Raw genomic sequence first — 25,589 nt, 5'->3', positions numbered from 1 at the left:
AGCAATATAAAAAAAAAGGTTTGTTGACCTCGGTTGTTTCCCCCCCAATACTCTAAGCATGTGCAGTTTTGCAGTTTTAATGAATATTTTGAATTAATTTTAGTGTAGATATACCATACTAACATGAAGACAGAGAAAATATAAGGCAAATCTGTATTAGAAAGAGAGGGGGGATAACAGATAGAAACAATACACCATGATATGTTATATGGAAATACACTGCTACCATTCTGAAATGACCAAGTAGCAGGTTTAAAGTAACTTACATCATGGCACCATCTTGCCAATGAGAACAATATGGGGTTTGCTTCTACTTCTCTGATGGAAAATGCATTTACCTTAGGAATAAGCACCCTTTTGTTATAGGGGGTGGAGGAGGACAGTAATTTGGGGTGGTATTTTGGGGAGAGGTCTGCTCTGCTGAGGACACAAGATGATCAGCAGCTGGAATAAATTATCGCTCTTGATATTGAATATGTAGCTTTACCTACTACATTTCACATTGTATTTTTGCTGCATTACATTGTAAGCCACTTTTGAGTGTTGTTTTAATAGAAAAACGGGCTGTACATATTAAAACTAACCCAAGCTAACCTTAAAATGTGGGGAGAGGGGAAGGAGGAAGCTATTATAACCTGCATCGACCCCATGGGGCTTTGGCATGCTGATCCCAGCCCAGCTGCTGATTCCAGACCTGTTTGCCACTGGTACCATCATATGGCACACTCTGGGAGGCCATTTGGAGCCCTGGAGTTCAGCACAAAAGTCCAGTCCAGCTACACCACTGCACAAAAGAGAGGGGAAGGGTGGGGGGAGCTTGGTTTTAAACTGTTTCGTTTATATAAAGAAAAAAAGGTCTGAGAGTAACCCAGAACCTTGCGCAAGCTTTCACTTCCCACTGAGGCCTGCCTGGAGGCTCTCAATATCTGGAATTCCCACCCCTAGCAACTCAGATCTTCTAACCACATCCCAGTAGGAGAGAGGAAAGTTTTATTTGTTTATTTGTTGCCTCTCGTGAGCTTTCTGCACCCTCAGGAAACCAAAGATGTACAAGATAAAGAAGGCTGTAATTCAGTTTAGCAGCTTTAGCACATTAGTAGCAAGGGGCTGCTGCCTGGAGTCCACCAGAAATAGAATTATTTGTGACCACCGCTGTTTGAAAGGGATACGAAACAGGAAATGATGCCTTTGGCTATTAATGCAGACCTCAACACAAGATCTTTTGCAAAGCAGACATATGGAAAAGTGTGCTCACCCACTAAGCACCAATGTTCTAATAGCCAAGTTGCAAAACTGGGTGGAAAAACACTTTCATTATCTCAGTGGGTTAGATGGTGATTTATAGGCTTCTTCACTCACTTTCACACCAAGCTCTGCAAGCTACTGGCAACACAAGTGGGATCATTGTGCTGCGAACTTGGCCATTAGCAAGCATGGTCTCAAAATGCTCGTTTTAAATAAAGGTTGCATTGTCAGGCGCACTGCATAAAATCCAACTTTGCGCTTTTAAAGTTAATGGTAAACTACTCTTGGCATCATCATACAAGTCCCACACTTTAAAGAAGTCTTCCAAAACAAAACAAAGTCTGAGCAACAATAATGCAAACCCCTCACCCGCCCCACACTATAGCCAAACACACACACAAAATCGATGTACAAAGGCTGACACCATTTTAGACAACTTATACCATCACACAGCTGCTCTCCAATTCCCAAGGCATCTTTTAATTTAACGGAAGTGTCCTTATTTTAGAATATCATACCTCAAAGAACAGACAGTCCAGATCGCCCTGAGTCAAGTTCTTTTTATCTGCATACAACAGATACCACAAGGAACAGATAACATGGCAGTTTCACCGAAAAGAACACCCCACAGCCACCCACAAAACTCCTGTTACTATAAATTCCTAACTAAACGCCTCACAGCTCCCTCTTACACTGGCGGAGTTTCATCCATTTTCTCTGGATCATCCCCCAAGGCAAGCAAATCTCCGGCTCTCACCAACATCTACTGCAACCATGGCTTTCGTAAATAGGCCTGCTTTTAGGCAGATCAGCAATCCCCCAGGAGGATGACGTCACACACTAAATTCTCTCTTGGTGGAGGTCTGCACGCTAATGGAATCAATTCTCCTCAACAAGTTCAACGTGTAAGTGGCTGCCTCAACAACTCCACCAAAAATATGCTTCCCTTTCGCCCCCGGTTCTGCGTCTCTAAGCAGTTTCGCAAGAAGCTGAAATCCAACTAGTGGCTGCACCTGCTGCATTTCTGCCTGACTTGGCGCAGAAGATAAATCAAGAGGGATAGTGAAACAGTCTTAGTTGTGGCCCTTGGTTCATTCTTCTCCTGCCCTTATCTACACCACCTCAGAGCAGTGTTTTAGGATGAAATCCTATACCCACTTTCTGGGAAATAAGCCCTATTGAACTCTATGGGAATACATGTACAGTGGTACACTTCAGGTTACATACGCTTCAGGTATGTAACCACTCCACTAAGACAGAAATAGTGCTTCAGGTTAAGAACTTTGCTTTAGGATAAGAAGATAAATCGGGCTCCGGCAGCACGGCAGCACAGGAGGCCCCATTAGCTAAAGTGGTGCTTCAGGTTAAGAACAGTTTCAGGTTAAGTACAGACCTCCGGAACGAATTAAGTACTTAACCTGAGGTACCACTGTACAGGGTTGCGCTATAAGTGCCTCACAGGAATTCTATGAGGTAAGTTAGGCTGAGAGACAGCATATTGGCTGTCCACCAGTAAGGAGGGATTTGCATCTGTTTCCCCCCAGGTCCAAACCTAATAGCCCAGGCTCTTTGCCACATTAATTGTCCCTGCCAATGCCACAAATGCTACAGCATGCTTTAAGGAGGGTTATTTATTGTACTCTTCAATGCATGCTATTTTGTCTATTACTGTCCAGTCACCACCGGCCCTTGTGTAAGGATTCCAGAGCAAAGAGATTTCAGTATTAAGCACACAGCAGCTCACATTGAGAATGTGAGTAAACTCTCTAAGCTTCCCAATGTGCTCTGACACCAGTCCACAGGTGCACAGCTGACATGCAGGTGTTGGCTCACAACACTGGCCTTTTTATTTTTATTAGCTTTGAACCACAGAAAGCTGAATCCATTTCAATGGTATCGCAGGCACTGAAGAATCCAAAAGGAGAACACTTTCGCCCTGTGTAAACAGCTTCCTGCCATGAAAGGGAAACTTGTGGTTCTTAAAGAGCTGTGAGGAACAGTAAAAAAAGGACTGTGTTAATATAGCCTAAAAAGACCATTCAGCTGCTCCTTATTAGCCCTGCAGGTTTCTCTTTTACTATGGAAAGCATGTGAACCATATGCAGGCTCCTTTATTCTTTGGATCCAGCTGCAGGACCCTAGACTTGTTATATGTGGGATTGTGAAAAATGGAAAGAAACAGGCACATGCTGAAGACTCTCTTGGGTGATAAGCCTCAGCATTATTTTAGTTTAAAGGAATGTTAACATCCTTGATTGGCTGGACCATGAAAGGAAATTATTTTCTATAGCCAGCCAGAACAGATTCTGAACTCATTTGAACTGGTGCAACTCCAAGTAAATGCCAAGTATTTGCCTTGCACTAATAAGCCTGGTCCATGACAAAGGCTGTGCACACACTGAGTGTTTAAATAACATTTACAGCACATCCTGTCCATGGCTCCAAAGAAGCTTGGGAACTGTAGTTTACCAGTAACAGCTGCAATTCCCAACACCCTTTGCATGCTACAGTTCCCAGAATTCTTGGGTGGGTGGGGGGAAACTTGCTTTAAATGTATGCAGCCTCTAGCTTCCTAAAGATAGGCAATTAATAAATGACACATGCAACTCGAGAGAATTTCTTCAAGCCTACAGGGGTGAGAGGGCCAGGCCAAGGTTTACACAATTAACAAACACAGTGTATGTGACAGCATGCATTTCAACAAAGTCCTGGGCTCTCCGTGTTAGAATAGGAGTTTAGAAATAGCTGAAATATACATAGAAGTTTGAAACTGTAAACAGATTTAAGCTTCTTTGCACACAGAAATAGACATGAGTTCTGCACACCAGATCCAGACTCTGATGTCTTCGCCTCCCTCTCAGCAGCTTGGTACTTACTTCCACCAAATGGTGATTCTCTGGCCGGCCAGTCATTCTTGGAGAAATGTGGCCGTAGGAAAACCTATTCATGCAAATTCAGCTCAGTCTACGCAATGACTAACGGATATACAGTGGTACCTCGGGTTAAGTACTTAATTCGTTCCGGAGGTCCATTCTTAACCTGAAAATGTTCTTAACCTGAAGCACCACTTTAGCTAATGGGGCCTCCTGCTGCTGCCATGCCGCTGGAGCACGATTTCTGTTCTTATCCTGAAGCAAAGTTCTTAACCTGAGGTACTATTTCTGGGTTGGCGGAGTCTGTAACCTGAAGCGTATGTAACCTGAAGCGTATGTAACCCAAGGTACCACTGTACAGGGCCAATCCAGCAACCCATTTTGAATGTTGAGCAAGTGATACAGTCTGTGCCATTCTCAGAGATTCATATGGGGAAATGATGTGCTGTAAATGTGCAGGACTCACATCTGAAGCTTTGGAATAACATTTTTCCATAGAATTTTGTGACTTGTGGGAGGAGGAAAATGCTTGTTAAAGGGAGTTACTGTATGTTCTCATGTTCCCTTTGGGAAAAGAAAAAAAACACCCAATAATTTTTATTTTTTGTAAAAGGAAAAATAATAATGGCAAGCCCATCACAATATGGGTTGGCATAACTTTACACACTTTAGGCAGAAATCCCACCTTGGTTGAATTGCACACTGTATCACATACTCATGGGGAAGACTTAAAGTCAAAGCTGTAAAGCCTGTGATTTTGCAGCCATAATTGTATTTTACCCTCATTTCCCCCATTGCTGCTCTCTCTATGCATGGCTTTTCATCGCCAATACAACTACAGTTCTCTTCCACTAACACTTTGCCGCTGTCTGTTGTGCGGACAGTGTTGTTATACAGTCTAGCCACTAGGTGGCACTTAACTTGGTTGAACCTGGGTGCAGCCAGGAGTTTCCTGTTTTGCTCTTGTTGGAATGAGTAAACTTATTGTCGTAGTTTCATGACTGGTGTGTCCTCTACACCAGGAGGAGCCAACATAGTGCTTTCCAGATGTTGCTGGACTCCAGTCAGCCTCCAACAGCATGGCCAATGTTCAGGCATGGTGGCAGCTGTTGGCCAACCATGTGGAGGGCACAACGTTGGCTACCCTTGCTAGAAGCCTCCCATGACAGCTAGTTGTCTTTCTAATCTTCCGGAGCACAATGTTCATTGCTGCTCCATTTCGGATGTTTCATTTGTGTGAAAAGGAAAAGCTTCTACGATCATATCAACTGCCGTGGAGTTTAATGCTCACTATTGTTTTTTATTCTTTTGGCCTAAAATAGACATGCTGACTTTTAGCCTTCAAAACGACTTTGCCCTTCCTGGTTCCCTGCAGGCTTTTCTCCCTAGGCCACAGGCATTTCTGTAGCATCGCTAGCTGCGTTCAGCGTTTTATTTTATCTGGATGCTTCTCGCTGCATTCTTGTACATTCAGATCTGAGATTTAATTCTGTGAAAGCTACTTCAAACCCCAAAGGGAGAATGTGCCATTGTTGTTTTTTTTCATTGTTATTCCTAAACTAAACATTTTTTTTAAAGCTTCCTGTGACGATTATAAGATTCAGTAAAGACAGCACTAAAGAAAAATTATCCACTAAACCAAAGAATGCACAAAGGGGCCGGAAATATATATTTGTCTCTTTTAGAGCAAAGGGGCCCTGTTCACATTCAGCTGAGGATTGCATTATAATTATTTTAGATGTGGATTGCATGATATATTTATTTATTTAGGCATACTCTGGCTGTTTTTACCCCTATGGAAATGAACTTCCTTCTTGGCCAGAAAACTAAACAATGGATACCAGTTAGCCGTTCTACCTATGCTGGCCTTTAAAACTGGTGGCTCCCTTAATCATTAGACCATTCCAGTAAACCACTGCATTTTCAAGCCGTTCATGGGGTTCTTTTCCCATTTGTCCTACAGAATGTGGCAAACACATAAATCTATGTTTTACTCAGTAAGCTGCTCCTGCTCTTTGCCCAAATCAAGGATACTCAGTCATACCCAACCATCCCCTCGTCCCGTTTCTTTCCCCTCTTCCACTGAATTGATAAACATCTTTCCCACTTCTCCCCCTCAAACCATCCAACCCCACTTGGGCATCTCTTGTCCAGCTGCTCCTTTCCACCTGCCTATTTGCCTGCATTTTCAGTCACATCACACATTTAAAGTGTTCTTATGCAGCTTTAACAGTTATGGCTGCCCCCCAAAGAATCCTGGGAACTGCACTTTCTTAAGGATGCTGAGAGTTGTTGGGAGGCCGCTCACAGAGCTACTTACCCAACACCCTTAACAAACTCCAGTTCCCAGGATTCTTTGGGAGAAAGTCCTGACTGTTCAAGTGGAAGAAGAAGAAGAAGAAGAAGAAGAAGGGGAGGAGGAGGAGGAGTAGTTTGGATTTGATATCCCGCTTTATCACTACCCCAAGGAGTCTCAAAGCGTCTAACATTCTCCTTTCTCTTCCTCCCCCACAACAAACACTCTGTGAGGTGAGTGGGGCTGAGAGACTTCAGAGAAGTGTGACAAGCCCAAGGTCACCCTGCAGCTGCATGTGGAGGAGCGGAGACATGAACCCAGTTCACCAGATAACCAGTCTACCACTCTTAACCACTACACCACACTGGCTCTAAGCGTTTTAAAGAACGCTTTAAAAGTATGGAATGGATGCGACCTCATAGTCACAGCCTAGGCTCTTCTCTGATGTTCTTGCCCTCTAAATCATCTGTCTGCACCCTCCCTCAACACCTTCTCACTAGACTTCCACAGCCTTGATTTCTTCTACCCACATTCCTGACCCCTTGCATCATAAACGGGGAACATATGCCCTCCAGATGTTGTGGGACTCCCAGAACCATCATTCCTGACAAGTGCCCCGACTAGCTAAGGCTGATGGTTGTTGAAGTCCAACAAACTCTGGAAGCCATGGGTTCACCATCCCTACATGATGAATCTATTCAGAGGGGGAGCGACCTTGTTATTACATCTGTTCCAACAAAATTGCCACTTTTTTCCTTCTTGCCTGCTGCAAACACTTTAGGAATATTGAAACAACCTGGCGTTATGTTTGTCAGGAAGTTTTCTGGATAAATTAGGAATCCCGCCCAATACTATTGGTTCAGAAGACACTGTCAAATTCAAGAAGGGTCAGAGTGTTCCTGCTGAAGTATGGTGATCCCCTCCCCATTTCTCCCAATCATTTTCCTTTAACAAAAACATCCCCCCCCCACTCCACAGATCTGAACTTTTCAGTTTAAATTTCTCCCTGAGCAGCTCTTTTTCTTCTGTGATTTAAAGTAGGCTCAGCTCTAAAACTGCTTTCTTCTGCTCTAAAGCTGCAGGTATCCTTTCCATTCAAAGTCTGTGAGATAGACTTCCCAGAAATGTGCTCTGAAGAGAAGGGCTGAGGGCATGCGCACTAAATATTTAAAGCACATGTATGCACAGGACTCCCTGCAAAGAATCCTACAACTATAGTTTGTTACGGGTGCTGGGAATTGTGGCTGTGAGGGGGAAACTACAGTTCCCATGGTGCTTTGGGGGCAGCCATGTGCTTCAAATTTATGGTGTGTACTCAACCCAAATCATCTTCTTGACTTCACTGGCCCCAACATCTAATGGGCATCTCTGAAGTTTCCTGCAGCTTCTTGTCTTAGCTTTCTTCCTGCAAGAATAAATATATATACACACACACACAAAAAAAGCCACAAAACAATGTCATTTCTCATGCCTTCCCCTTTCATGGAAAGAAGGATGCGAGTCTATTTCTAAGTATATAGTTCCTGGTGATTCTCAAACTAAAATGTAAGTATAAAAATAGATGCACTACCATCACATTTTCCACGTGCCCACTTTCTTGTATTATAAATGCACGTTGCTTTTCTATTAGTTGCATGCAGGCTCCTGCTATTCCTTGAGGCTGTGCTTTTGCTTTGGGGGCTATCATAGATTTTTAGCCTTCAGAGAGTAATCTTTGATCACTGCAATGCAGTCTACATGGGGCTGCCTTTGAAGATGGTCTGGAAGGTCCAGTTAGTCTGCAGTGGGGCTACAAAACTGCTGACAAGGACCAGGAGGTGGGATCACATCACAGTTGTTTTGAAACAGCTGCATTGCATCTCTGTTTGATTCTGAGCTCAGTTTAAAGCTCTTGAGCTTAACTTTAAAGCCCCACATGGTATTCCTTGGACCATCTTCTCCCGTATCAAGACTCCTCCTGTGTGCTGAGATCTATATTTGGGGTTCTTCATTGGGTGACCCCCCCATCAGAAGCAGGGTGATTAGCAACCCAGGAGAACCTTTTAGGTACCGTTGCCCAACCTATGGACTGTCCCCTCCAGGGAGGTTCGCCATCATTTCCGTACTAGACAAAAACTTTCTTTATTTTATCAGGCTTTTAAAGTTTTTAAACCTTGATTGGAATACTTATCCTGTGCTGTTTTTGTAATTCTTTTGTAAGATGCTCTATGAATGCTGACTGGCCTCAGAAGGACAGCGATGGAGATAATAAGAACAATAAAAACTAGCAAAACAGGGTGCTAATGACTAGCAAAAGTGAGTCCATTTGGTGCATTCATTGTTACTATGATTAGCTGCGTTTGTAGGACTATCACAAGAACACCTCAAAAATTCTTATCACCGAATAAAGTGAGGCACAACAAAAATAACTCCTCCATCTTTCCCAATGTGGTTTTCAGTGTATATTACGGGCATGTTACTCAACCCCATGCTCTGCTTGTGGCAATCAAGAGGAGAGTACACCATGAGACAAGGTCTCATTCACACCATACATTTAAAGCACTATGATGCCACTTTAAACAGCCGTAGCTTCCCCCAAATTAATTATGGGAGCTGTAATTTGTTAAGGTTGCTGAGAGTAGCTAGGAGATCCCTTTTCCACTATGAGAACTACAGTTTTCAAAGTGACTTAACAATCAATCCCTCTTCACAGAGAACTCTAAGAAGTGTAGCTTTGTGAGGGGAACAGGGGTGTCCTAACACACTTAAACTACAGCTCCCATAATTCTTTGGGGGAATCTGTGGCTTCACAGTGCATAGCATCACAGTGTTTTAAATTTATGGTGTGAATGTGGCCAAAGTCACACCCTTGCTTTCAGTTTGGTTTTCAAAATGGAGGGCTGTGAGCTGCTCCTGCCTTTCTGCCTGCCCAAAGTGTTCATCGACATCCACACACAGGGCATGGGGCACATCCTGCCCAGAACATGCACAGATGGCTGAGCCAATGAAATGTCACTTGTGGGAGTGATGTGCCTTGGCTGACATGTGCCTGAGGCCCGGCTTCAGTAGCTTTGCAGAAAGCAAAGCCGGCTTGTTATTGGTGAACATTCAGAGCCAAAGCAGCTTCTTTTATCTGTTAGATAGATCTTCATGATAATGGCTGTGTCTGTTTTCTGGGCGTTTTCTTTGGAACGAGGAGCCAGTGTGTTTTTATGTTGTTAATGGCTTTCAAAAAGTAGGAAAAGCAGCTAAAAGCAGATGGCAATTTAGGGTCTGATTCCGTGGACCAAGCCTCATTCCAGAAATGTGTCAGTAAGGCATTATGGCGAGAGTGATGAAAACCTTCTGCTAAGAGAGTTTAAAAGGAAAGAAAGGGTTGTGGTGGGGTGGGAAGAGAAACCAGCTTTCCCCAAGAAACATTCCAAAACTCTGTCCCTCCAGTTCAAAATGACTAGAAGTGAGTGTAGCACTTCGCCCCCTCCCTTTCCCTCTCATTTCAACCTCTGCCAATTTGTTCATCTATCACTTTGTTTTACGCTTGCAAGTAATGGGAAGGGGATGCTTTGCTTCAGCTGAGGCCATGCTTTTGTTTACGAGGGTAAACCTATCCAAAGTCATTGTATTTCATTTCGGGAGCTACCAATGGCAAACTGAATACTTCTTTAAACAAGTCTGTTAGCCCTGCAGTGTCTTGACCTAAGAACACGGCATTTCGTTTCTTCGTTAATCAAAGATGGCTGACTAGATGGTAGCAGCGCACCCAAGGCCCCTTGGAGCTTATGATTAATGGAGGCTTGCGAGCCAAACTCCTGACACATTCTTGTTTTGTTTTGGCCGGCTTGTCTAAAGAAAGCATGTCATGAGCAAACCGTGGACTTTGTGCACCAGACCTCCGACGCCAGACATCCCCACATGCAGTGGTCGGCTTGGTTGTCGGTTGACTTGGGGCCAGGCTTCAGAGTCTGCCAAGTCGAAACAAGCACTTGCGATGGCAGCGAAAAATACATATGCCAACAGCAAGATCAACAAGCAGTGGTAACCTATACACTTCAGAAAATGGTGCAATGGGCAGACAGGAAAGAAGGAAGTCCTTTATTTACTGCTAGGTGAATGAGTTTCAAGTAAACCTACTTCCTTACTTTCAAGTAAAACTACAGTTCTGAAGATCTGCCCCAGTATGCATCATTGCATATTGGAGAAGCATCCCTGCAATGTTAGTGTAGTTTAAGTTGAAATGATAAACACACTTATTAGGGAGTAAATTCCACTGGACACAGTGAAATTTAAGCCCTATTTATACCTCCATGAGCCGAAGATACTTTCTGCTGGGTCAATTTGCCCCCAAATATGTGGGGGGATTTAAACTGTGTAGATGACATCCCTGAGAGGGCAGGGCCTGGCATTATGTCCCAGCTTCTCCTCATGTGTTTGCTTACACATAAGGAAGCTGGATCCTGAACAGGGAATTATATCCACAAAAGCATGTATAGGATTGTGTTGTTAACAATCTTTGTGACTTTCTAGTGGTGTACCTATTAACTATTTTGCTGAATGTTCATGATATAAAGGAAATGAAGTGGAGCTGTGGGGAAAATTAGATTTTATTTGTATTTTAATGAGAAACTACCTAATTCAAACTTCTCCTTCCAATATGTGAATCAAAACACAGCTATCTTTCAGAATGTGTACAGAAATGCATAAAATACATATGCTAGTGAAAATAACATATAAAATGCATTATATTCTGGGGGAATGACAGATTTGCCCACCCATAAACTGAAGTCAGGGTTAGGCCATGAGGCAGCCAGGTGTGCATATGGCAATAAATTACTGAGGATGATGAAACCCCAAGTAGACTCTGGAGGGCTGAGAAAAGATTTCTGCAAACTCAAATCTTGTCTGAAAGAAAAGATATGCATATTCAGACGAAAAACCAACAACCCTCTCATCCCAGCAGATGGCCAAAATGATCAAGGAGATGGAGCTAATGTTTAAATTAGCCACAGCTCAAAGAATAACAAGTTTAAAGTAACATGACGTTTGGGATTAACATGAGTTAATATATCACCAGAAACTGTAAGTATATTTTGGAAAAAGCTGAAATGCTGCTGGGAAACAAGAACTGAAAAAACTCAGGTCCAAAAATTAGCCTTTGAACCAAAAGTTATGTGACAAGAGAAACTCCATACAGTCAAAATAAGCCCTGGGACACTCTAACAAAAGACCAGCTTGAGGCCAGTTTACTGTCATATGTATTCTCTAAACCTAAAGCAAGCTGGTCATTGAGTGAAGGGCAGAGGAAGCAAAGGCTCCACAAAAATCTGTAGCAGCAAGCAGCATGGCAGCAAAACACTGCAGCGAAGCATTCTCCCGTTCAGTGTTCAGACTCCTTCGAGGATGGGCCCATTTCCTTCCAGGGTCGTCCTGGATCTTACTTTACAGATGACAACCCTCTTTTTGAAAGGCTTTGGGGCCTAAGTGCCATTTTAAAGGGAAAGAACCAGAGGAAGGGGAGAGCAAGGGCCTTAAAATTGCCCACTGAGCAGGAAGACTAGTCACTTGGCCACTGTCTTCCTGCCTATGGTGAGATGCATTGCATTTCTATTTCAATTATAGTAATAAATTCTAAATTTTCACCTACCCATTCAAATTATCAGATGCACATATTAGGCAAATATATCTCGTCTTTTGCACATCCTATCCTGCTTGGTTTTCTGTTTCTTTTGCCCCCATCCCCACCCCTCACAACAGTCAGCATTCCAAGCTCACCAAGTACGTGAGGTTCTCCTTGAGCAGTGCTGAGTCTCCCCTACGCCCAAGTAGCAGACTTTTTCTATTCTGTAATCCCCAGGTTTTCCCAAGGACGCTGATGCATCTTCCCTGTTCATCTTGACTACACAGGAATAGGAGAATCACTTAACTATAGTTGCTGTTGTTGTTGTAGTTGTTGTTGTTTAGTCGTTTAGTCGTGTCTGACTCTTTGTTAGTCTATGGACCAGAGCACACCAGGCACTCCTGTCTTCCACTGCCTCCCGCAGTTTAGTCAAACTCATGCTGGTAGCTTCGAGAACACTGTCCAACCATCTTGTCCTCTGTCATCCCTTTCTCCTTGTGCCCTCAATCTTTCCCAACATCAGGGTCTTTTCCAGGGAGTCTTCTCTTCTCATGAGGTGGCCAAAGTATTGGAGTCTCAGCTTCAGGATCTGTCCTTCCAGTGAGCACTCAAGGCTGATTTCCTGAAGAATGGAGAGGTTTGATCTTCTTGCAGTCCATGGGACTCTCAAGAGTCTCCTCCAGCACCATAATTCAAAAGCATCAATTCTTTGGTGATCAGCCTTCTTTATGGTCCAATTTATATGATTATTACCTGGCAGGCACCAGCTAATCTTTATCTGAGGCTGGAACCAATTTCAGCAATACTGGATTACGAGTCCAAAGGCAGGGCTTTCATAATGTTTTAACCTTGGGAGGGGGTACACTAATTTCACAATATTTTTATACCACCTTTCAATGAACATTTCCCATGTCATGCTTAGAGCTTATCGACACTTCCACTTGTCCCACTGCTTTCCCCTAGGAAAACCTGCTCTTTATTGCTAAAACAGAGCAAACACCAAGCAGGATTTCCCATGTCATGCAGGATTTCCCATGTCAATCCATCCATGGATTGATGTTTTCTCCAATTCAATGGTTTGAGAGTGGGTTTTTCTGGAAAAAGTGAATTCCTTAGGAAACATGAGACAAGCATAAAATCTCTTGGAGCTGTGCCTTCTAGGCCTGGAGGAAGTATAGATGAGTCCTTAGATTTGACATCATAATAAATGGGATTTTTTTTAACAATATTGCTCTGATGGGCAAGCACTGAAAGCAAGACATCCTTTTTTAATTCTGCAGTTTCTTTTTTTCACAAATTTTCTTTTTTCAAAAAAAGAAATTCTTTCCCATTTTTCCCTTCCTTTGTTTTCCATGCTTTAGACTGTAAGCCTGATTTTATGTAGCTCATTGTATTTTAGACCTTTCTAGTAATACATTTTCTACATACACAATACTTCCTCATAATGCAGATTCAGTTGAGCAAGGGTGAAAAATAAAAGTTACAAGAAAATAGGAGTTTTATATTTGCAAGAAAAAAAATGCAAATTCACCAACTTTGCCCAAAATGGCTAATGTTATTTGTTAAATGACAACACGGGGAGGGGAGGAAACTGGCTGTCTACCAATTCTGCATAGTTAACAGAGCAGGTCCAAACTGAACTCTGTGGAATCACATGCAGACAGACTTTAAATAATAAAAAGGCAAAATCAAGAACAAACCATGTTGTGCTTTGGGACAGAGCCTGAAAGCTGAAAACGCTTAAACGAATTAGTGGAGCTGGAAATGTTACAACCAAGGAAGAGCCAGATGCCTGACCTTACCTCTTCTCTATGGTTCTTTATTGGCATACAGAGGATGCTCTGCGTCCTGTAGCCCGTGAGTTGGTCCACTTCTGCATTAAATCGGGGATCCTGTCAAAAGAAGAAAATAGATAACTATGTACACATTTTTTCAGAAACCATACCTATTTCCTAAGTTTATATGCCAATAGGATACTTGGGAATTCTAAGAAACCCAAAAAAATAATGTAAGTTTGTAATAAGTGGTTAAATTTCAGTGCAGTTTTGAAATGTCCTGTCTGCCATCTTGATTCAAAATGGCATCCAATTGTATTGAAACACAGAGGAAAACCTGCTCCTTGATCCCAGAAATCATCATGCAAAGTTTGGTTTAGATATCTTAAGAGGTGTCCAAATGCATAGTGAACAGAGAGACAACATTGCAAAATATGTACCTTGGGTTAAGAACTTAATTCGTTCTGGAGGTCCGTTCTTAACCTGAAACCACTTTAGCTAATGGGGCCTCCTGCTGTCGCCGTGCTACACAATTTCTGTTCTCATTCTGAAGCAGAGTTCTTAACCCGAGGTACTATTTCTGGGTTAGCCGAGTCTGTAACCTGAAGTGTCTGTAACCTGAAGGGCCTGTAACCCAAGGTACCACTGTAATAGGTTCTGTTTCACTGTTCCTCTTGTCAGCAGTGTTCAATTATTTACTTATTAACAAATTTCTAAGGCACATGAACATTGCAGGGCAAAGCTTTCCCAGGGCAGCACACAATCACTTTAAAACAATGGCTGGTTTGCACATAACACTAAGCCAAACCATAGCTAAGTGTGAACATGCAAGTGTGCAGGCACTTATAAATAAAATCACAGCTACTTCGCTCTTCTGTGGTCCTGCTGCTGCCATACTACCTGGAGCTAAGACATGGTTTGGCTGTGCATTATGTCTAAACCCGGGCTCATTGTTTGTTTCACTCCAAACTAACTGCAAGCTATAGTCATGGTTTGGTTTTTGTCTTACTGCTCACTTTTTGTCTGGGGACAATATAAAAAAACCAATACTATAATCTTTAAAAAGAAAAACTCTGTTAACTTAAAATAGGGGGGAATAAGGTAATATAAAAAATTTAAACAGTATAAATCCCATTTTTCTTATAACAGAGAAGTCCTGATGAAATAAAAAGATATTGGGGGATCATTTAGAAACAGTAAAGAAAGGAATCTGGTGAACATCTCAGGGTAGGGAATTCCAAAAGTTTGGAGTCACTACCAAAAAAGATCCTGTCCCCCACTCATCCCCAAGTTATTTTTCCTGACATTTCCATTCCATAAAATAATGACTGAAGCACTATGTGGATCATCACCATTTGCAGATAAAGAACCCCAAATGTCACAAAGAGTTTTAGCAAGCTTACAAAAATTTGTAGAATCTCCTCCACTCCCACCCTCAGATTGGATATATTCCATAACATGCTGTTTACCCAAAGCACAACCATTATTTTATTTTATTTTTTCTCTCTCTCTCCCTGCAGAAAGTGAGAAAACTGAGGGAAGTGCAATTATGGCTAAGTTAGCCATAGTGATGAAAAATACTAAGCTCTTCCATTTCAGGAAAGAATGTTAAAAGTTTAGTTTTGCCATTCTTACTCAGACTGTACTTAGTTCCATACATACCTCAGAGCATAGACATATGTGCAAAGTTCACGTTACCAGATGTTACTAGAATTGCTCAAGTTTAAAGCCTCAAAAATTGTATAGCAAATTACATTATTTCCATTTCTAGGGCACTCTAAAAGTTTATGTCAGAAATCAATGTCAAAACATATCCAGAATCAAAATATCATGCCTGACAACTATAGGATGGTAATATCCACAGGTCCACAGATCTCCTCCCTACAGCCCAGCCCAAAAAATAATAATCCCAGTTACAAATGCAAACCAGAGTTGACTAATCATGACAACACAAATAAAATATACCAAGAACTAGCAGAAGTGTTGGGCCTAACTTAATTCCAGTGAGTAGTTTCCTGTCCATTCTGGCAAATCCCCAGCTCCACAGTTGTGGGGAAAGACACTAAGAACACCTGAATCCATGATGCATGGAAAAGGGCAACAGCTCAGAGCATCCACTATGCATGCAGAAAGTCCCAGATTCAATCTCCAGTGGAATCTCCAGGTAAGGCTTGGGGTGAACCCTGTCCACAACCCTGCAGAGCCCCTATCACTCAATGTAGACCAGCGTTTCCCAAGCTTGGGTCTCCAGTTGTTTTTCAGACTACAATTCCCAACGTCCCTGACCACTGGTCTTGGCAGCTAGGAATGATGGGAGTTGTAGTCCAAAAACAGCTGGAGATCAGAGTTTGGGAAATACTGAGTTTGATGGGCAGCTTCCTATGTTCTTACAGAGAGCAAATTGTAGACAATGGTCTAAATCGACCTTAAGAGACTGCAGTGAGGCATTTTAGGGAAGGCAACACTTTGGCTATTAGGCCCAAGCCACCTAGCACCATAAACTGTGCTATAGCTCTATTTACAGTTCAGTAACATGCTGGTGTCATGTGCTTTCCATTACCTTCTCTAACCAGTAGGCCAACTGTTGTGTTCCTCATCATGTACATTCGCACAGAATTTTCTAAATCCATAATGAGAGCCAGTAGTGTGTAGTGGTTAGAGTGTTGGGCTAGGACTCTGGAGACCTAATCCGGGCTCAGCCTTGAAGGTCACTGAGTGGCCTTGGGCCAGTCACCATCTCCAAACCTAACCAACCTCACAGCTTTGTTGTGATGGTAAAATGGAGAGTAGGGGAGAACCGTGTACACCATGGTTGAGCTCTTTGGAGGAAAGATGGGACATCTTTGGTGTGGCAAATATTCAGCTGCAGTGGAACCTCTACTCACGACCACAATCCATTCCAGAGGCCTATCCGGAAGTCTAAATGGGTCGCTGGGAGAGGCGCTGCTGTGTGCAGGTGGCGAGTGCCCGCTTCTGCGCATGTGCGAATGGCAATTGCTGCTTCTGCACATGCACGAATGGCGATCGCCACTCCTGCGCATGCAAGAACAGCAGCAAACCCAACAGTTACTTCCAGGTTTGCCGCAGATGTTGGGCGAAATGGACGAGAGCAGAGGCGGACATAAGAAGAGGTTTGACTGTAGATGAGTGGTCTCTCTGGATAAAACGCACCCACCGCACAATTATTCTTTGTTTACCTCATAGGCATCTTTGATGTTCAAAGGCTGCCCCAAAGCTGCCACGTGTCCCACTATCCCTTTGTTCCACTCCAGACGGATGCCATTGTTTGAAGCTTCTTCCAAGGTGGAACCTTCGGCAACGTCAAAGAGCCTGCTGATGAGAAACTTCTCATTGGAACTGTCTTCACACACCAAAAAGAGGGAGTAGCGGTCGGCGGCAATGAGTTCGTGGATGTGCAAGAAAATTTTGTGGCAAAGGGCTGTGACATCCAAGTGACTGGAAATGTCCTTCACCAATTCTAAGAGCCTTGAGCACTGATCCCCTGCATCGCTCCCAAGCGTCCGAGGTTGAAGAGGCATCTGCTCCTTCTTTTCGGAGTCCGACAAGAAACTCACGGTTCCAACACAATCCTTGACAACAATAGGCCTAAGGGGCCTGTCAAACTCAGAAGCAGAGATCTTCCTGGTTGGAGGTGTGGGATTAGTGCTCTCTGCCCGTGCGGCCTGGTGGCTGGGACAAGAACAGGCCTCACCGTGCGGCTTGGCCCCCTCTTTGCACACTGGTATGGGATGAACTCTCTCAGAAAACCATGCATTGACCATCTCTCTGCAAAAGAAGAGAAGTGCAATAAATAATGACTTCCATAAAAAAAGGAATAAATGTTTAAGGAAGGCAGATCCCCAAAGAGTAGTCTACTACCCATGCCTTCTAAACATGGCATTTTTTAAAAAAAGATGTACACGTTGTACAGCCACATGCTTGTCCTTTGCTGAATGTTCCCCGTTTCAAGCCAACACAGAGGCTGACTTGAGCACTTAACATCTTGCGTCTCATAAAAAGGATGCATTCCCTCATCAAAAGCTAGCATCAGAAGTTCCGCAATACTTACCCTTCCTATTCCTAACGGCTCAGAACTCTGAAGGATTGCAGATTTAGAAAGAAAATAATGGCCAACATGCAAGACAGACAAATGTAAATCTGTTTAAAAAGCAAACACTAAAAAGCTTAAAATGCTGAAGCAACACCAGTTCTATGTCAATTCTCCAATCTATGTAAATTACTCAAATTAATTGTGTGCTGATTTCTTTTACATACATTTGCTTTGCATCTGCTAGTTGTGGGGATAACCTCTGAAATCCTGTTACAGATAGGTAGCCGTGTTGGTCTGCCATAGTCAAAACAAAACAAATTCCTTCCAGTAGCACCTTAAAGACCAACTAAGTCAGTTCTTGGTATGAGCTTTCGTGTGCATGCACACTTCTTCAGATACAATGTGTATCTGAAGAAGTGTGCATGCACACGAAAGCTCATACCAAGAACTGACTTAGTTGGTCTTTAAGGTGCTACTGGAAGGAATTTGTTTTGTTTTGACTCTGAAATCCTGCCCTTTAACTACTGCAATTATGCTCAGTGCCTTCTTCACACTCAGCTTCTGAGCTGTCAGCAGGCTACACTATGCTCTTATACTGACTGTTGCCTTCAGTTTTAAGAAACAATACAACTGTTGTGATGCTCAGTGGTACGGCTGCATGTTTGTTCCTGGGTTCCAGTCTCAGCATCTCAAGTTAAGGCTGCAAATGTTGCCTGAAGCTCTGGAGAGCCAATGCCAGTGAGTGTAGAATCAGAAGTCAATTAAACAGGGAGAAAAAATGCTGTAGATATAAAACCTGTGTTTTTATATGTGGGTTATGTACACCAGGTACTGTCATTAAAGCTAATTCTTTCGCTTGCCATAATCCTCAAAACAATGTACAGCTAATTGTTGCTGTATAATTCGGTTTCTCTGCCTCTAAACAATTGCTTGTGGTAACTCAGGAACGTTACAAGGCCCAATTTTTTACAGAACTTTTATCCTTTACAGATGGTGGAGCAATGACTGCCAACTTTCCAGATTATAGTTAGAATGAAGCTTCCATGGAAACTAAAAGACTTAATGTGGATGGAATAGTGTTGAATGATACTGAGGCTTTCAGGGACCAAGGATTTGTTCACTTGCGCCAGTTTTTTGCGAGCGAATATGAGGGGCATGATGTTCACTAGAGCTGCTTTGTTTCCCTGCCCATGAAGCAATAATGCAGCCACTGCCTGCCTGTCCCTATGTAGACCTACTAAGATCACTGTGGTCATCCAGGAAGTTCCAGTTAGCGGTACCACACATTACACTCCATTGTATAGTGGAGATCTGTAAAGGGGTATTTTCCACTGTTGTCCTTTGGAATGTTCTTCACCCTAACCATAGAGGAAGCCTCGTGGGTTACTACTTTCCCAAACTTACCCTGACCGCTAAAGCAGGATTTAGTTTTTTTTTGTATTTACGATGCTGTATCGTTGTGATCCTTGATCAGTTTTTTTCTGGTGGTTTATGGCGATGGTTTTTAGTATACATTTTAAGTTTTTGCTGTAGACCACTTGGAGGTGTTTCAATATTAAGTGGTTTACAAAGTGATATTGTTTTAATATTAAGTGGTTTAGAAGTGATATTGTTTCGTCTGCCTATTTAGGCATATAAAATAAAATTGTACATCAACGTTCTCAGGATAATGTGCTCTGCTGTATACAGGAATCCCCTACGCACAGTCTTTGATTTATTTAAAAAATTAAACTCTCTTCTAACTTTAAACAAACAAACAAACAAACAAACAAACAAACAAATTCATATCACACCCATCTGGCTGGGTTTCCTCAGCCACTCAGGGTGGTTTCCAGCACATATAAAAACCTAATAAAATATCAAACATTAAAAATAAATATCTCTTGAAATAACTAAGACAGAAGAATGAATGCAAATGTTGCCTGGTACTGGAATCTCGGGTGCTCACCTGCTGGGAGTTTTTATATTAATGCCATTAGCTAGCTCTGCCTTTTAAATTAGCATATGTTAAGAGGTAAAGGCGATCCTTTTATCTCAGCGTGCTTTTCCTTTCTTGCAGCAGCTCAGCCTGGCTTTCTCATAGCAATGCTTACAGCTATTCAATGCCTGTTAAGAATTAGGAATATGGCAGTTTAGCTAAGCAGAATGCAGGGATAAAATTGAACTTCTTGTGCCTCGTCAGTAGCCAATGGTTACAGTCATACAAAAAGCCAAAGCATAACTTGCTGCTAAGTAAATGAACAGGAAGGAGCCTTGGACTTCAAAAGGAGGACCCTGGAAGAGTTTAGTTTCAGCAATAAAATAACCTGACTTGTAGTTGTGTAGATATCAGTCATCATGGCTGAACATAAACTCTGGAGGAAGACCAGGGGAGAGTGGGAGCATGTGAACCCAAGACCTGTGGCGGCTCCTTCTTGCTCAAGTGTGCAACACTAAACCATGGTTTAGCGTTACATGCCAACATGGACACAGTGTTTGCTTTTGTTTTGTTCTGAATCCTCAAACAAGTTGTACCAGAGCCTTGCCGGATCAGGAGGTAATGCGATTCATTACAGCAACACAATGCAACACAGCACACCACTTGGCCAGTCATGTTTCAGAGACACACTTTACATCCACACTGTACATTTAAAGCATATTTAATGCACCCCCCCCCAAAGAATCCTGGGAACTGTAATTTGCTGGGAATTGTTAATTAAGGAGGGCTCTCAGGATTCTTTGGAGGAAGCCTTGTTATTTAGAAGTATGGTGTGGAAGCGTCAACAGCACTACTGTTGCAACCAGATACCTTGGTGTGATTGTTCAGGCTCTGGACTTTACATATTTTGCACACAATCTAAGGAGCTAAATGTATAACTCTAGTAATCTGGAGGACTTCTGGTCTTTATTCACTGTCTTCTTCCAGAGAGCCTCTATAGCCCAAGAAACACGAGAATGTCAAGACTGACTTGCTACACTGCAGAAGCTTGCATTATGCAGAAGATTGTGTCTGATAATGTTTACAGAGGCAATCCAAAGAGGAAGTAAATAAATTAATTTAAAACAACACTGAGAACATAGAGGCAGACAGGGAGACTGATTTAATCAGATCGAAGTCAGAGGCAGTGTTCGTGCAAAAATGCCTCCTTTTACAGGATTGTCAAACAATGTGATTCTCGCCTGCTGCTTGTGTTATTTTTAAATAAGGCAAACAGTGTGATCAGTTTGTTAGAGTGAGAATACCAAAAAAGTACCCTCGTGCGAAACTGTTATTACTGGCGCCCTAACAACTCAACTCAGTTTCCAACTATCTAGAATGCAAGAGTCATGGCTTCGCCCTATAAGGGATTTCTCATTGTTAATATGGAAAGCACAGTAAAACCAGAGATATTGAAGGTCAAGGCTGCAAACAAAACACACAGATGTGTTTACGCAGCTATTTTTGTTGCCTTCTGATCCCATGCTCAAAATACCAAAAGGAGCAAAACAAGACTTAAAGGTTGTCCAACTGGAATATTTCAGAACGGACCTCTCCGTTGACTGCGCTCCACCACCAGATTCATCAGGATCCTCCCTCTCGCAGGAGTAGGCAAGAAAATCCGGGGGCATCACACCAACAACCCTGTACCCTCTAGAGGGAGAGATGGGACTGCATGGCCTCTCCATCAACTCAGCTGAAAGACTAGCAGCTTTTGGCTCCTTCTCTCTTTGAAGTCTTTCCATTCCACTACAATAACTCTGTAACACCTTGGGAACCATGGCTCTAACTAAGGAATCCTGGGAGCTATAGTTTGTTACAGTTCCTGGGAACTGTAGCTCTGTGAGGGGCTCCTAACAACTCTCAGCACCCTTAACAAACTACAGTTCCCAGGATTCTTTCGGGGAACCCATGACTATTAAGGGATGCTTTAAATAAGGATGTATGGTGGATGTGACCTAAGAACCGGTGCCTGAATCTGCTTTCTGCTTTCTTCTTTCTCCCTCCCTATCACATTTCCTTTGGTGTCTTTTTAGCTCAGGGAATATTTTTAGCCCAACAGGCCAGGACCTTATCTCCTGTTGATCATCTGATGCCATAGTGTCATCAGTAAATGACACCTGTCAAAAGTCCATTGTGCAGTAATCCCCAAACACCTGGCAACCAGTCGGTTGTAAGCCTAAAGGCTGGGATTATTGTATTACCATACTTTTCTGTGTATAAGACTATTTTTTTTATTCCAAAATCATGTTCAAAATTAGAGGTTGTCTTATACATGGGTAGTGCATTGTGGAGCTGTGGGATAGATTGCTGCTGTGAGTTGGAGATTGTCGTTGGTGGCTGCTGCAAGGGCTGTTGTTGATTGGCTGTCGCTGCGGCAATTGGGCTGTCGATTTGCTGCTTTCTTCGGCAATGGGACAGAGGATAGATTGGTGTGGCGATGTACGCGAGGGGCGGGTGAGCGGGGTGGTTTTTTTGCATTTTCACCTTTAAAAAGCTCAACAACTCTTCCCCCCCCCAAAAAAAAGCTTAACAAAAAGCTCAACAACTTTGGGGAATCTCCCCCCCCCCATTTTCTTAATTTTGAGTCCCCCCAAATAGGGGGCGTGTTATACACCGGGGCGTGTTATACATGGAAAAGCACGATATTTATGTATTATTTGTTAAATGTATATCCTACCCTTCCTCTCAAGGGAATCCACTGTAGCAAACACATGAACAATAAAACAATTTAAACATATTGAGACCAATTCCAGTAATCCAATATAGTCTGCAACTGTATCTGTAAACTGCTCTTGCAGCCTTTTTCAGCTGAATAGCGATGCAAAAATACCTAAAAAAAAAAAAAAAAGAATGATGGGGAAAAATATTTTGCATTTCTGCTCACTGGAAGTAGATTGATCATCATTCTAGTCTATTAACACAGTGCATGTGGAATGAGTGTGTGGAAGTGAGCCCCAATGTATAAATGGAATCTATGTCCATACAAGCTGGTTATATGTGAGCTGTGTTCAGTTGTTCAGGTTAATGGATGGCAGCTGAAGGCGGGGACACTGTGTGCAATCCTGCTCCCCCTTCAACATCCATTCACTCTTCATGGATTAACGTATGAAAAACTCTTATTTTGTCTCTAATGGGGGAAATGGCACTACTAACCACATCTGCTCAGAAACATCTCATTGAACTCAATAGGGCTTACTCCCAGCCAGCGACGTAGCGTGGGTTGTCAGCACCCGGGGCAAGGCAAGTAATTTGCGCCCCTAACCCCTAACCTGCCGCCGCTGCCAGCTTCTTCTTGCTGCTGCCTGGGCTGGTCGGGTGTGGTTCTCACCCGCGCTCAGCGCTGCGCTGGGCGGCCGCTGCACTGTCCCTCCCCCAGATAGTCCCTCCCTCGCTCTCTCTCCGCTCCGCTCCGCACCGAAACACACGCCTGGCACCCTCCCCCTCCACAGTGGGCGGCGACCCGGCAGCTCGGATCAGATTCGCACAGCCAGCACTGCAGTGACAGAGAGTGAGTGAGCCAGGTAGGGGCAGAGAGCTGCGAGTACGAGCGCACCCCCCCAAATGTTGCGCCTGGTGCGGCTGGCCCCCCCTGCACCCCCCACGCTACGCCACTGCTCCCAGCCCATTATGTGGGGTTAGGATTGCAGTCTTTGACCAGAAAATCAATGTTAAAAAAGTGATTTGCTCCACCATATCTGCAAACCAGGAGCCGATGGATGGAAATGATTACATCTGCCACCTCTTTGGAGGGAACGAGATTCCTGAATGCATGGGCAGGGACTGGCCCTCCCATCTCGTTTCCATAGCGAGCAACAAGAAAGCCCCACTGAATACATGAACCATCTCTGCTGGATTGCACCTGTAAGCACTGAGGTTGATATGCACCAAGTAACAGACAAAATATAGGAAAATCCTGCTCAGAAAGAGCAATTAATTCTTATGGCAGATTCTTTCAAGCACCATTAAATGCCCTTCCCCTTTTCTTTCTTCTCTGAGTGTAACTATAACTACTCAAAATGTACAATTTGATCACCTATACCTGATGTCCTCCAGATATATTTGGACTACAGCCATACTCACTGGGGCTGATGGGAATTGTAGTCAAAAACATCTGGAAGGTACCAGGTTTGGAAGGCTGAACTAATTCCTAGCATGAGCTAATCTCAAATGGCACACACTCACACAAGCCAACTAACAACCGTATATGGTTTTCATGCCCTAGAGTTCAGTCCATGGCCCTTACTTTGCAGGAATAAAATATGCTGCTGATTATGACTTATGAGAAATCACAAGACATTTTGCCAACAGTCAAAGCAAGAACAGGAACTTGCTCTGAAACCTATCAACAAAATCACATATGTGCCCATTGCATAATCATCGGTCTCACACAGCACAAGGAAGAAAGTGCTAGTTGGTCAGCGCAGGATTCCCCTTTTTATATCTTCCAAGGATATTTTTTTAACGCACACCATTCATCATGCGCATTTTATCTCAGATCCAAGGTTTACAGCAGGCAGAGGCACGTTATTATATTACAGCGCAAATCTACTGTAATTATGGGTCACTGCCTGCTAGAGCACTTGGTACAGAGCTCTGGAGATGGCAGAACGGAGCCAAAAACCAAAATGTTATTTCATAGCCTGCAAAGAAAATGACCACTTCTATGAGATGGGTTTAGCTTCTTGCTTGTTTTATAAACTGTGGATGCACATACTTGGATATAAGATGCAGAGGATGGAGCACTGGTCTTGAAATTTGTTTTTAAAAGGAATTCAAATCCCCCTTCAGCTCTATCTCATCTTGGGCAAGTCACTGTCTCCCTGCCTAGCCTACCTCAGAGGGTTGTTGTGAACTCTCGGCTCCTTAGTGGAGGGGAGGAACACAAATGTAGCTGTATATATTTTCAAACCATTCTCAGGGAATCTTACAGCTACCTGACACAAAATTAAATTTCTGTTTAGGGCATTTTGTGATTCCTTGACCTGCTTGTCACATGTGACAAAAGCTCATGAACATACAAAAGGAAACCACTGTCAATTATGACATACAGCCATTTGTCATGTGACATGGGGTTTCCAGAAGACACTTCTGGATAGGATTTGTTTTCTTGAAACTGCTTATACTGAGATCTTAAAATGGAATTTTAAAGTGCAAACAAAAATTAGTAAAATCAGACCTTCCTAGAAGCAACATCTTAGGGAATCCTACTATGATCCTCAAATTTTGTAAGTTCATAGTCCTCACAGTTTCTGAGAACTTGTAAACATGGCAGTGTGACAAAGGGCGCAAAGCTAAAAACAATTTTGAATGCCATCAATCTACTGGCCTCCTGCTTGCACCATCACCATAGCTCTCTATAGCCACTGGAACACTCCCAAAACATTGGATTGCACTGTACATATAAGTATTTTGCAATTTCAAATCTCATTTTTCAAAAAATGATAATCTAACATTTTGGAAAAGATAAACTTGTGATTCTGCATAGCTGGGAGTTATTAATAACAGGACTAGCATAATAGAAACCAGCTATAATCTTCAGTACTGAGAGAAAGAATACCACACTTTCTGGCACAAAAGGGATTGAATTCTGACAGGGACACATCTTCGTGGCAGTGATGCAGTGGAGGGGGTGTGTGTGTGTGTGTGTGTGTGTGTGTGTGTGTAAGAGAGACACAGACAGACAGACAGACAGACAGAAACTACCGGTATATAAAATCTGCTGGAATTTAGGACTCAAGTTATGATAAGCTCCTGCACTTCAGATTCAGGACTACACCATTGCTTCTTGCTAAAAGC

At 42.9% G+C, this 25,589-nt stretch overlaps 1 protein-coding gene across 10 annotated transcripts in view; it reads right to left on the bottom strand.

Moving 5' to 3' along the window:
• The window catches only part of PDE5A (phosphodiesterase 5A), a 115,113-nt gene that overhangs the window by 38,750 nt on the left and 50,774 nt on the right, over positions 1–25,589 (bottom strand). For all 10 annotated transcript variants that reach the window (XM_081876771.1, XM_081876768.1, XM_081876766.1 and 7 more), the window contains 2 exons: positions 16,980–17,568; positions 13,810–13,899 (listed from right to left, as the gene is read on the bottom strand). In XM_081876771.1, coding sequence (XP_081732897.1) covers positions 13,810–13,899; positions 16,980–17,564 — 675 coding nt within the window. In that variant the 5' untranslated portion in view covers positions 17,565–17,568. The remainder of the gene's footprint in view (positions 1–13,809; positions 13,900–16,979; positions 17,569–25,589) is intronic.

The sequence above is a fragment of the Podarcis erhardii genome, assembly GCF_964252035.2.
Source record: "Podarcis erhardii genome assembly, chromosome: 9".
Taxonomy (NCBI): domain Eukaryota; kingdom Metazoa; phylum Chordata; class Lepidosauria; order Squamata; family Lacertidae; genus Podarcis; species Podarcis erhardii.
This window is presented reverse-complemented; position numbering and strand designations above follow the sequence as displayed.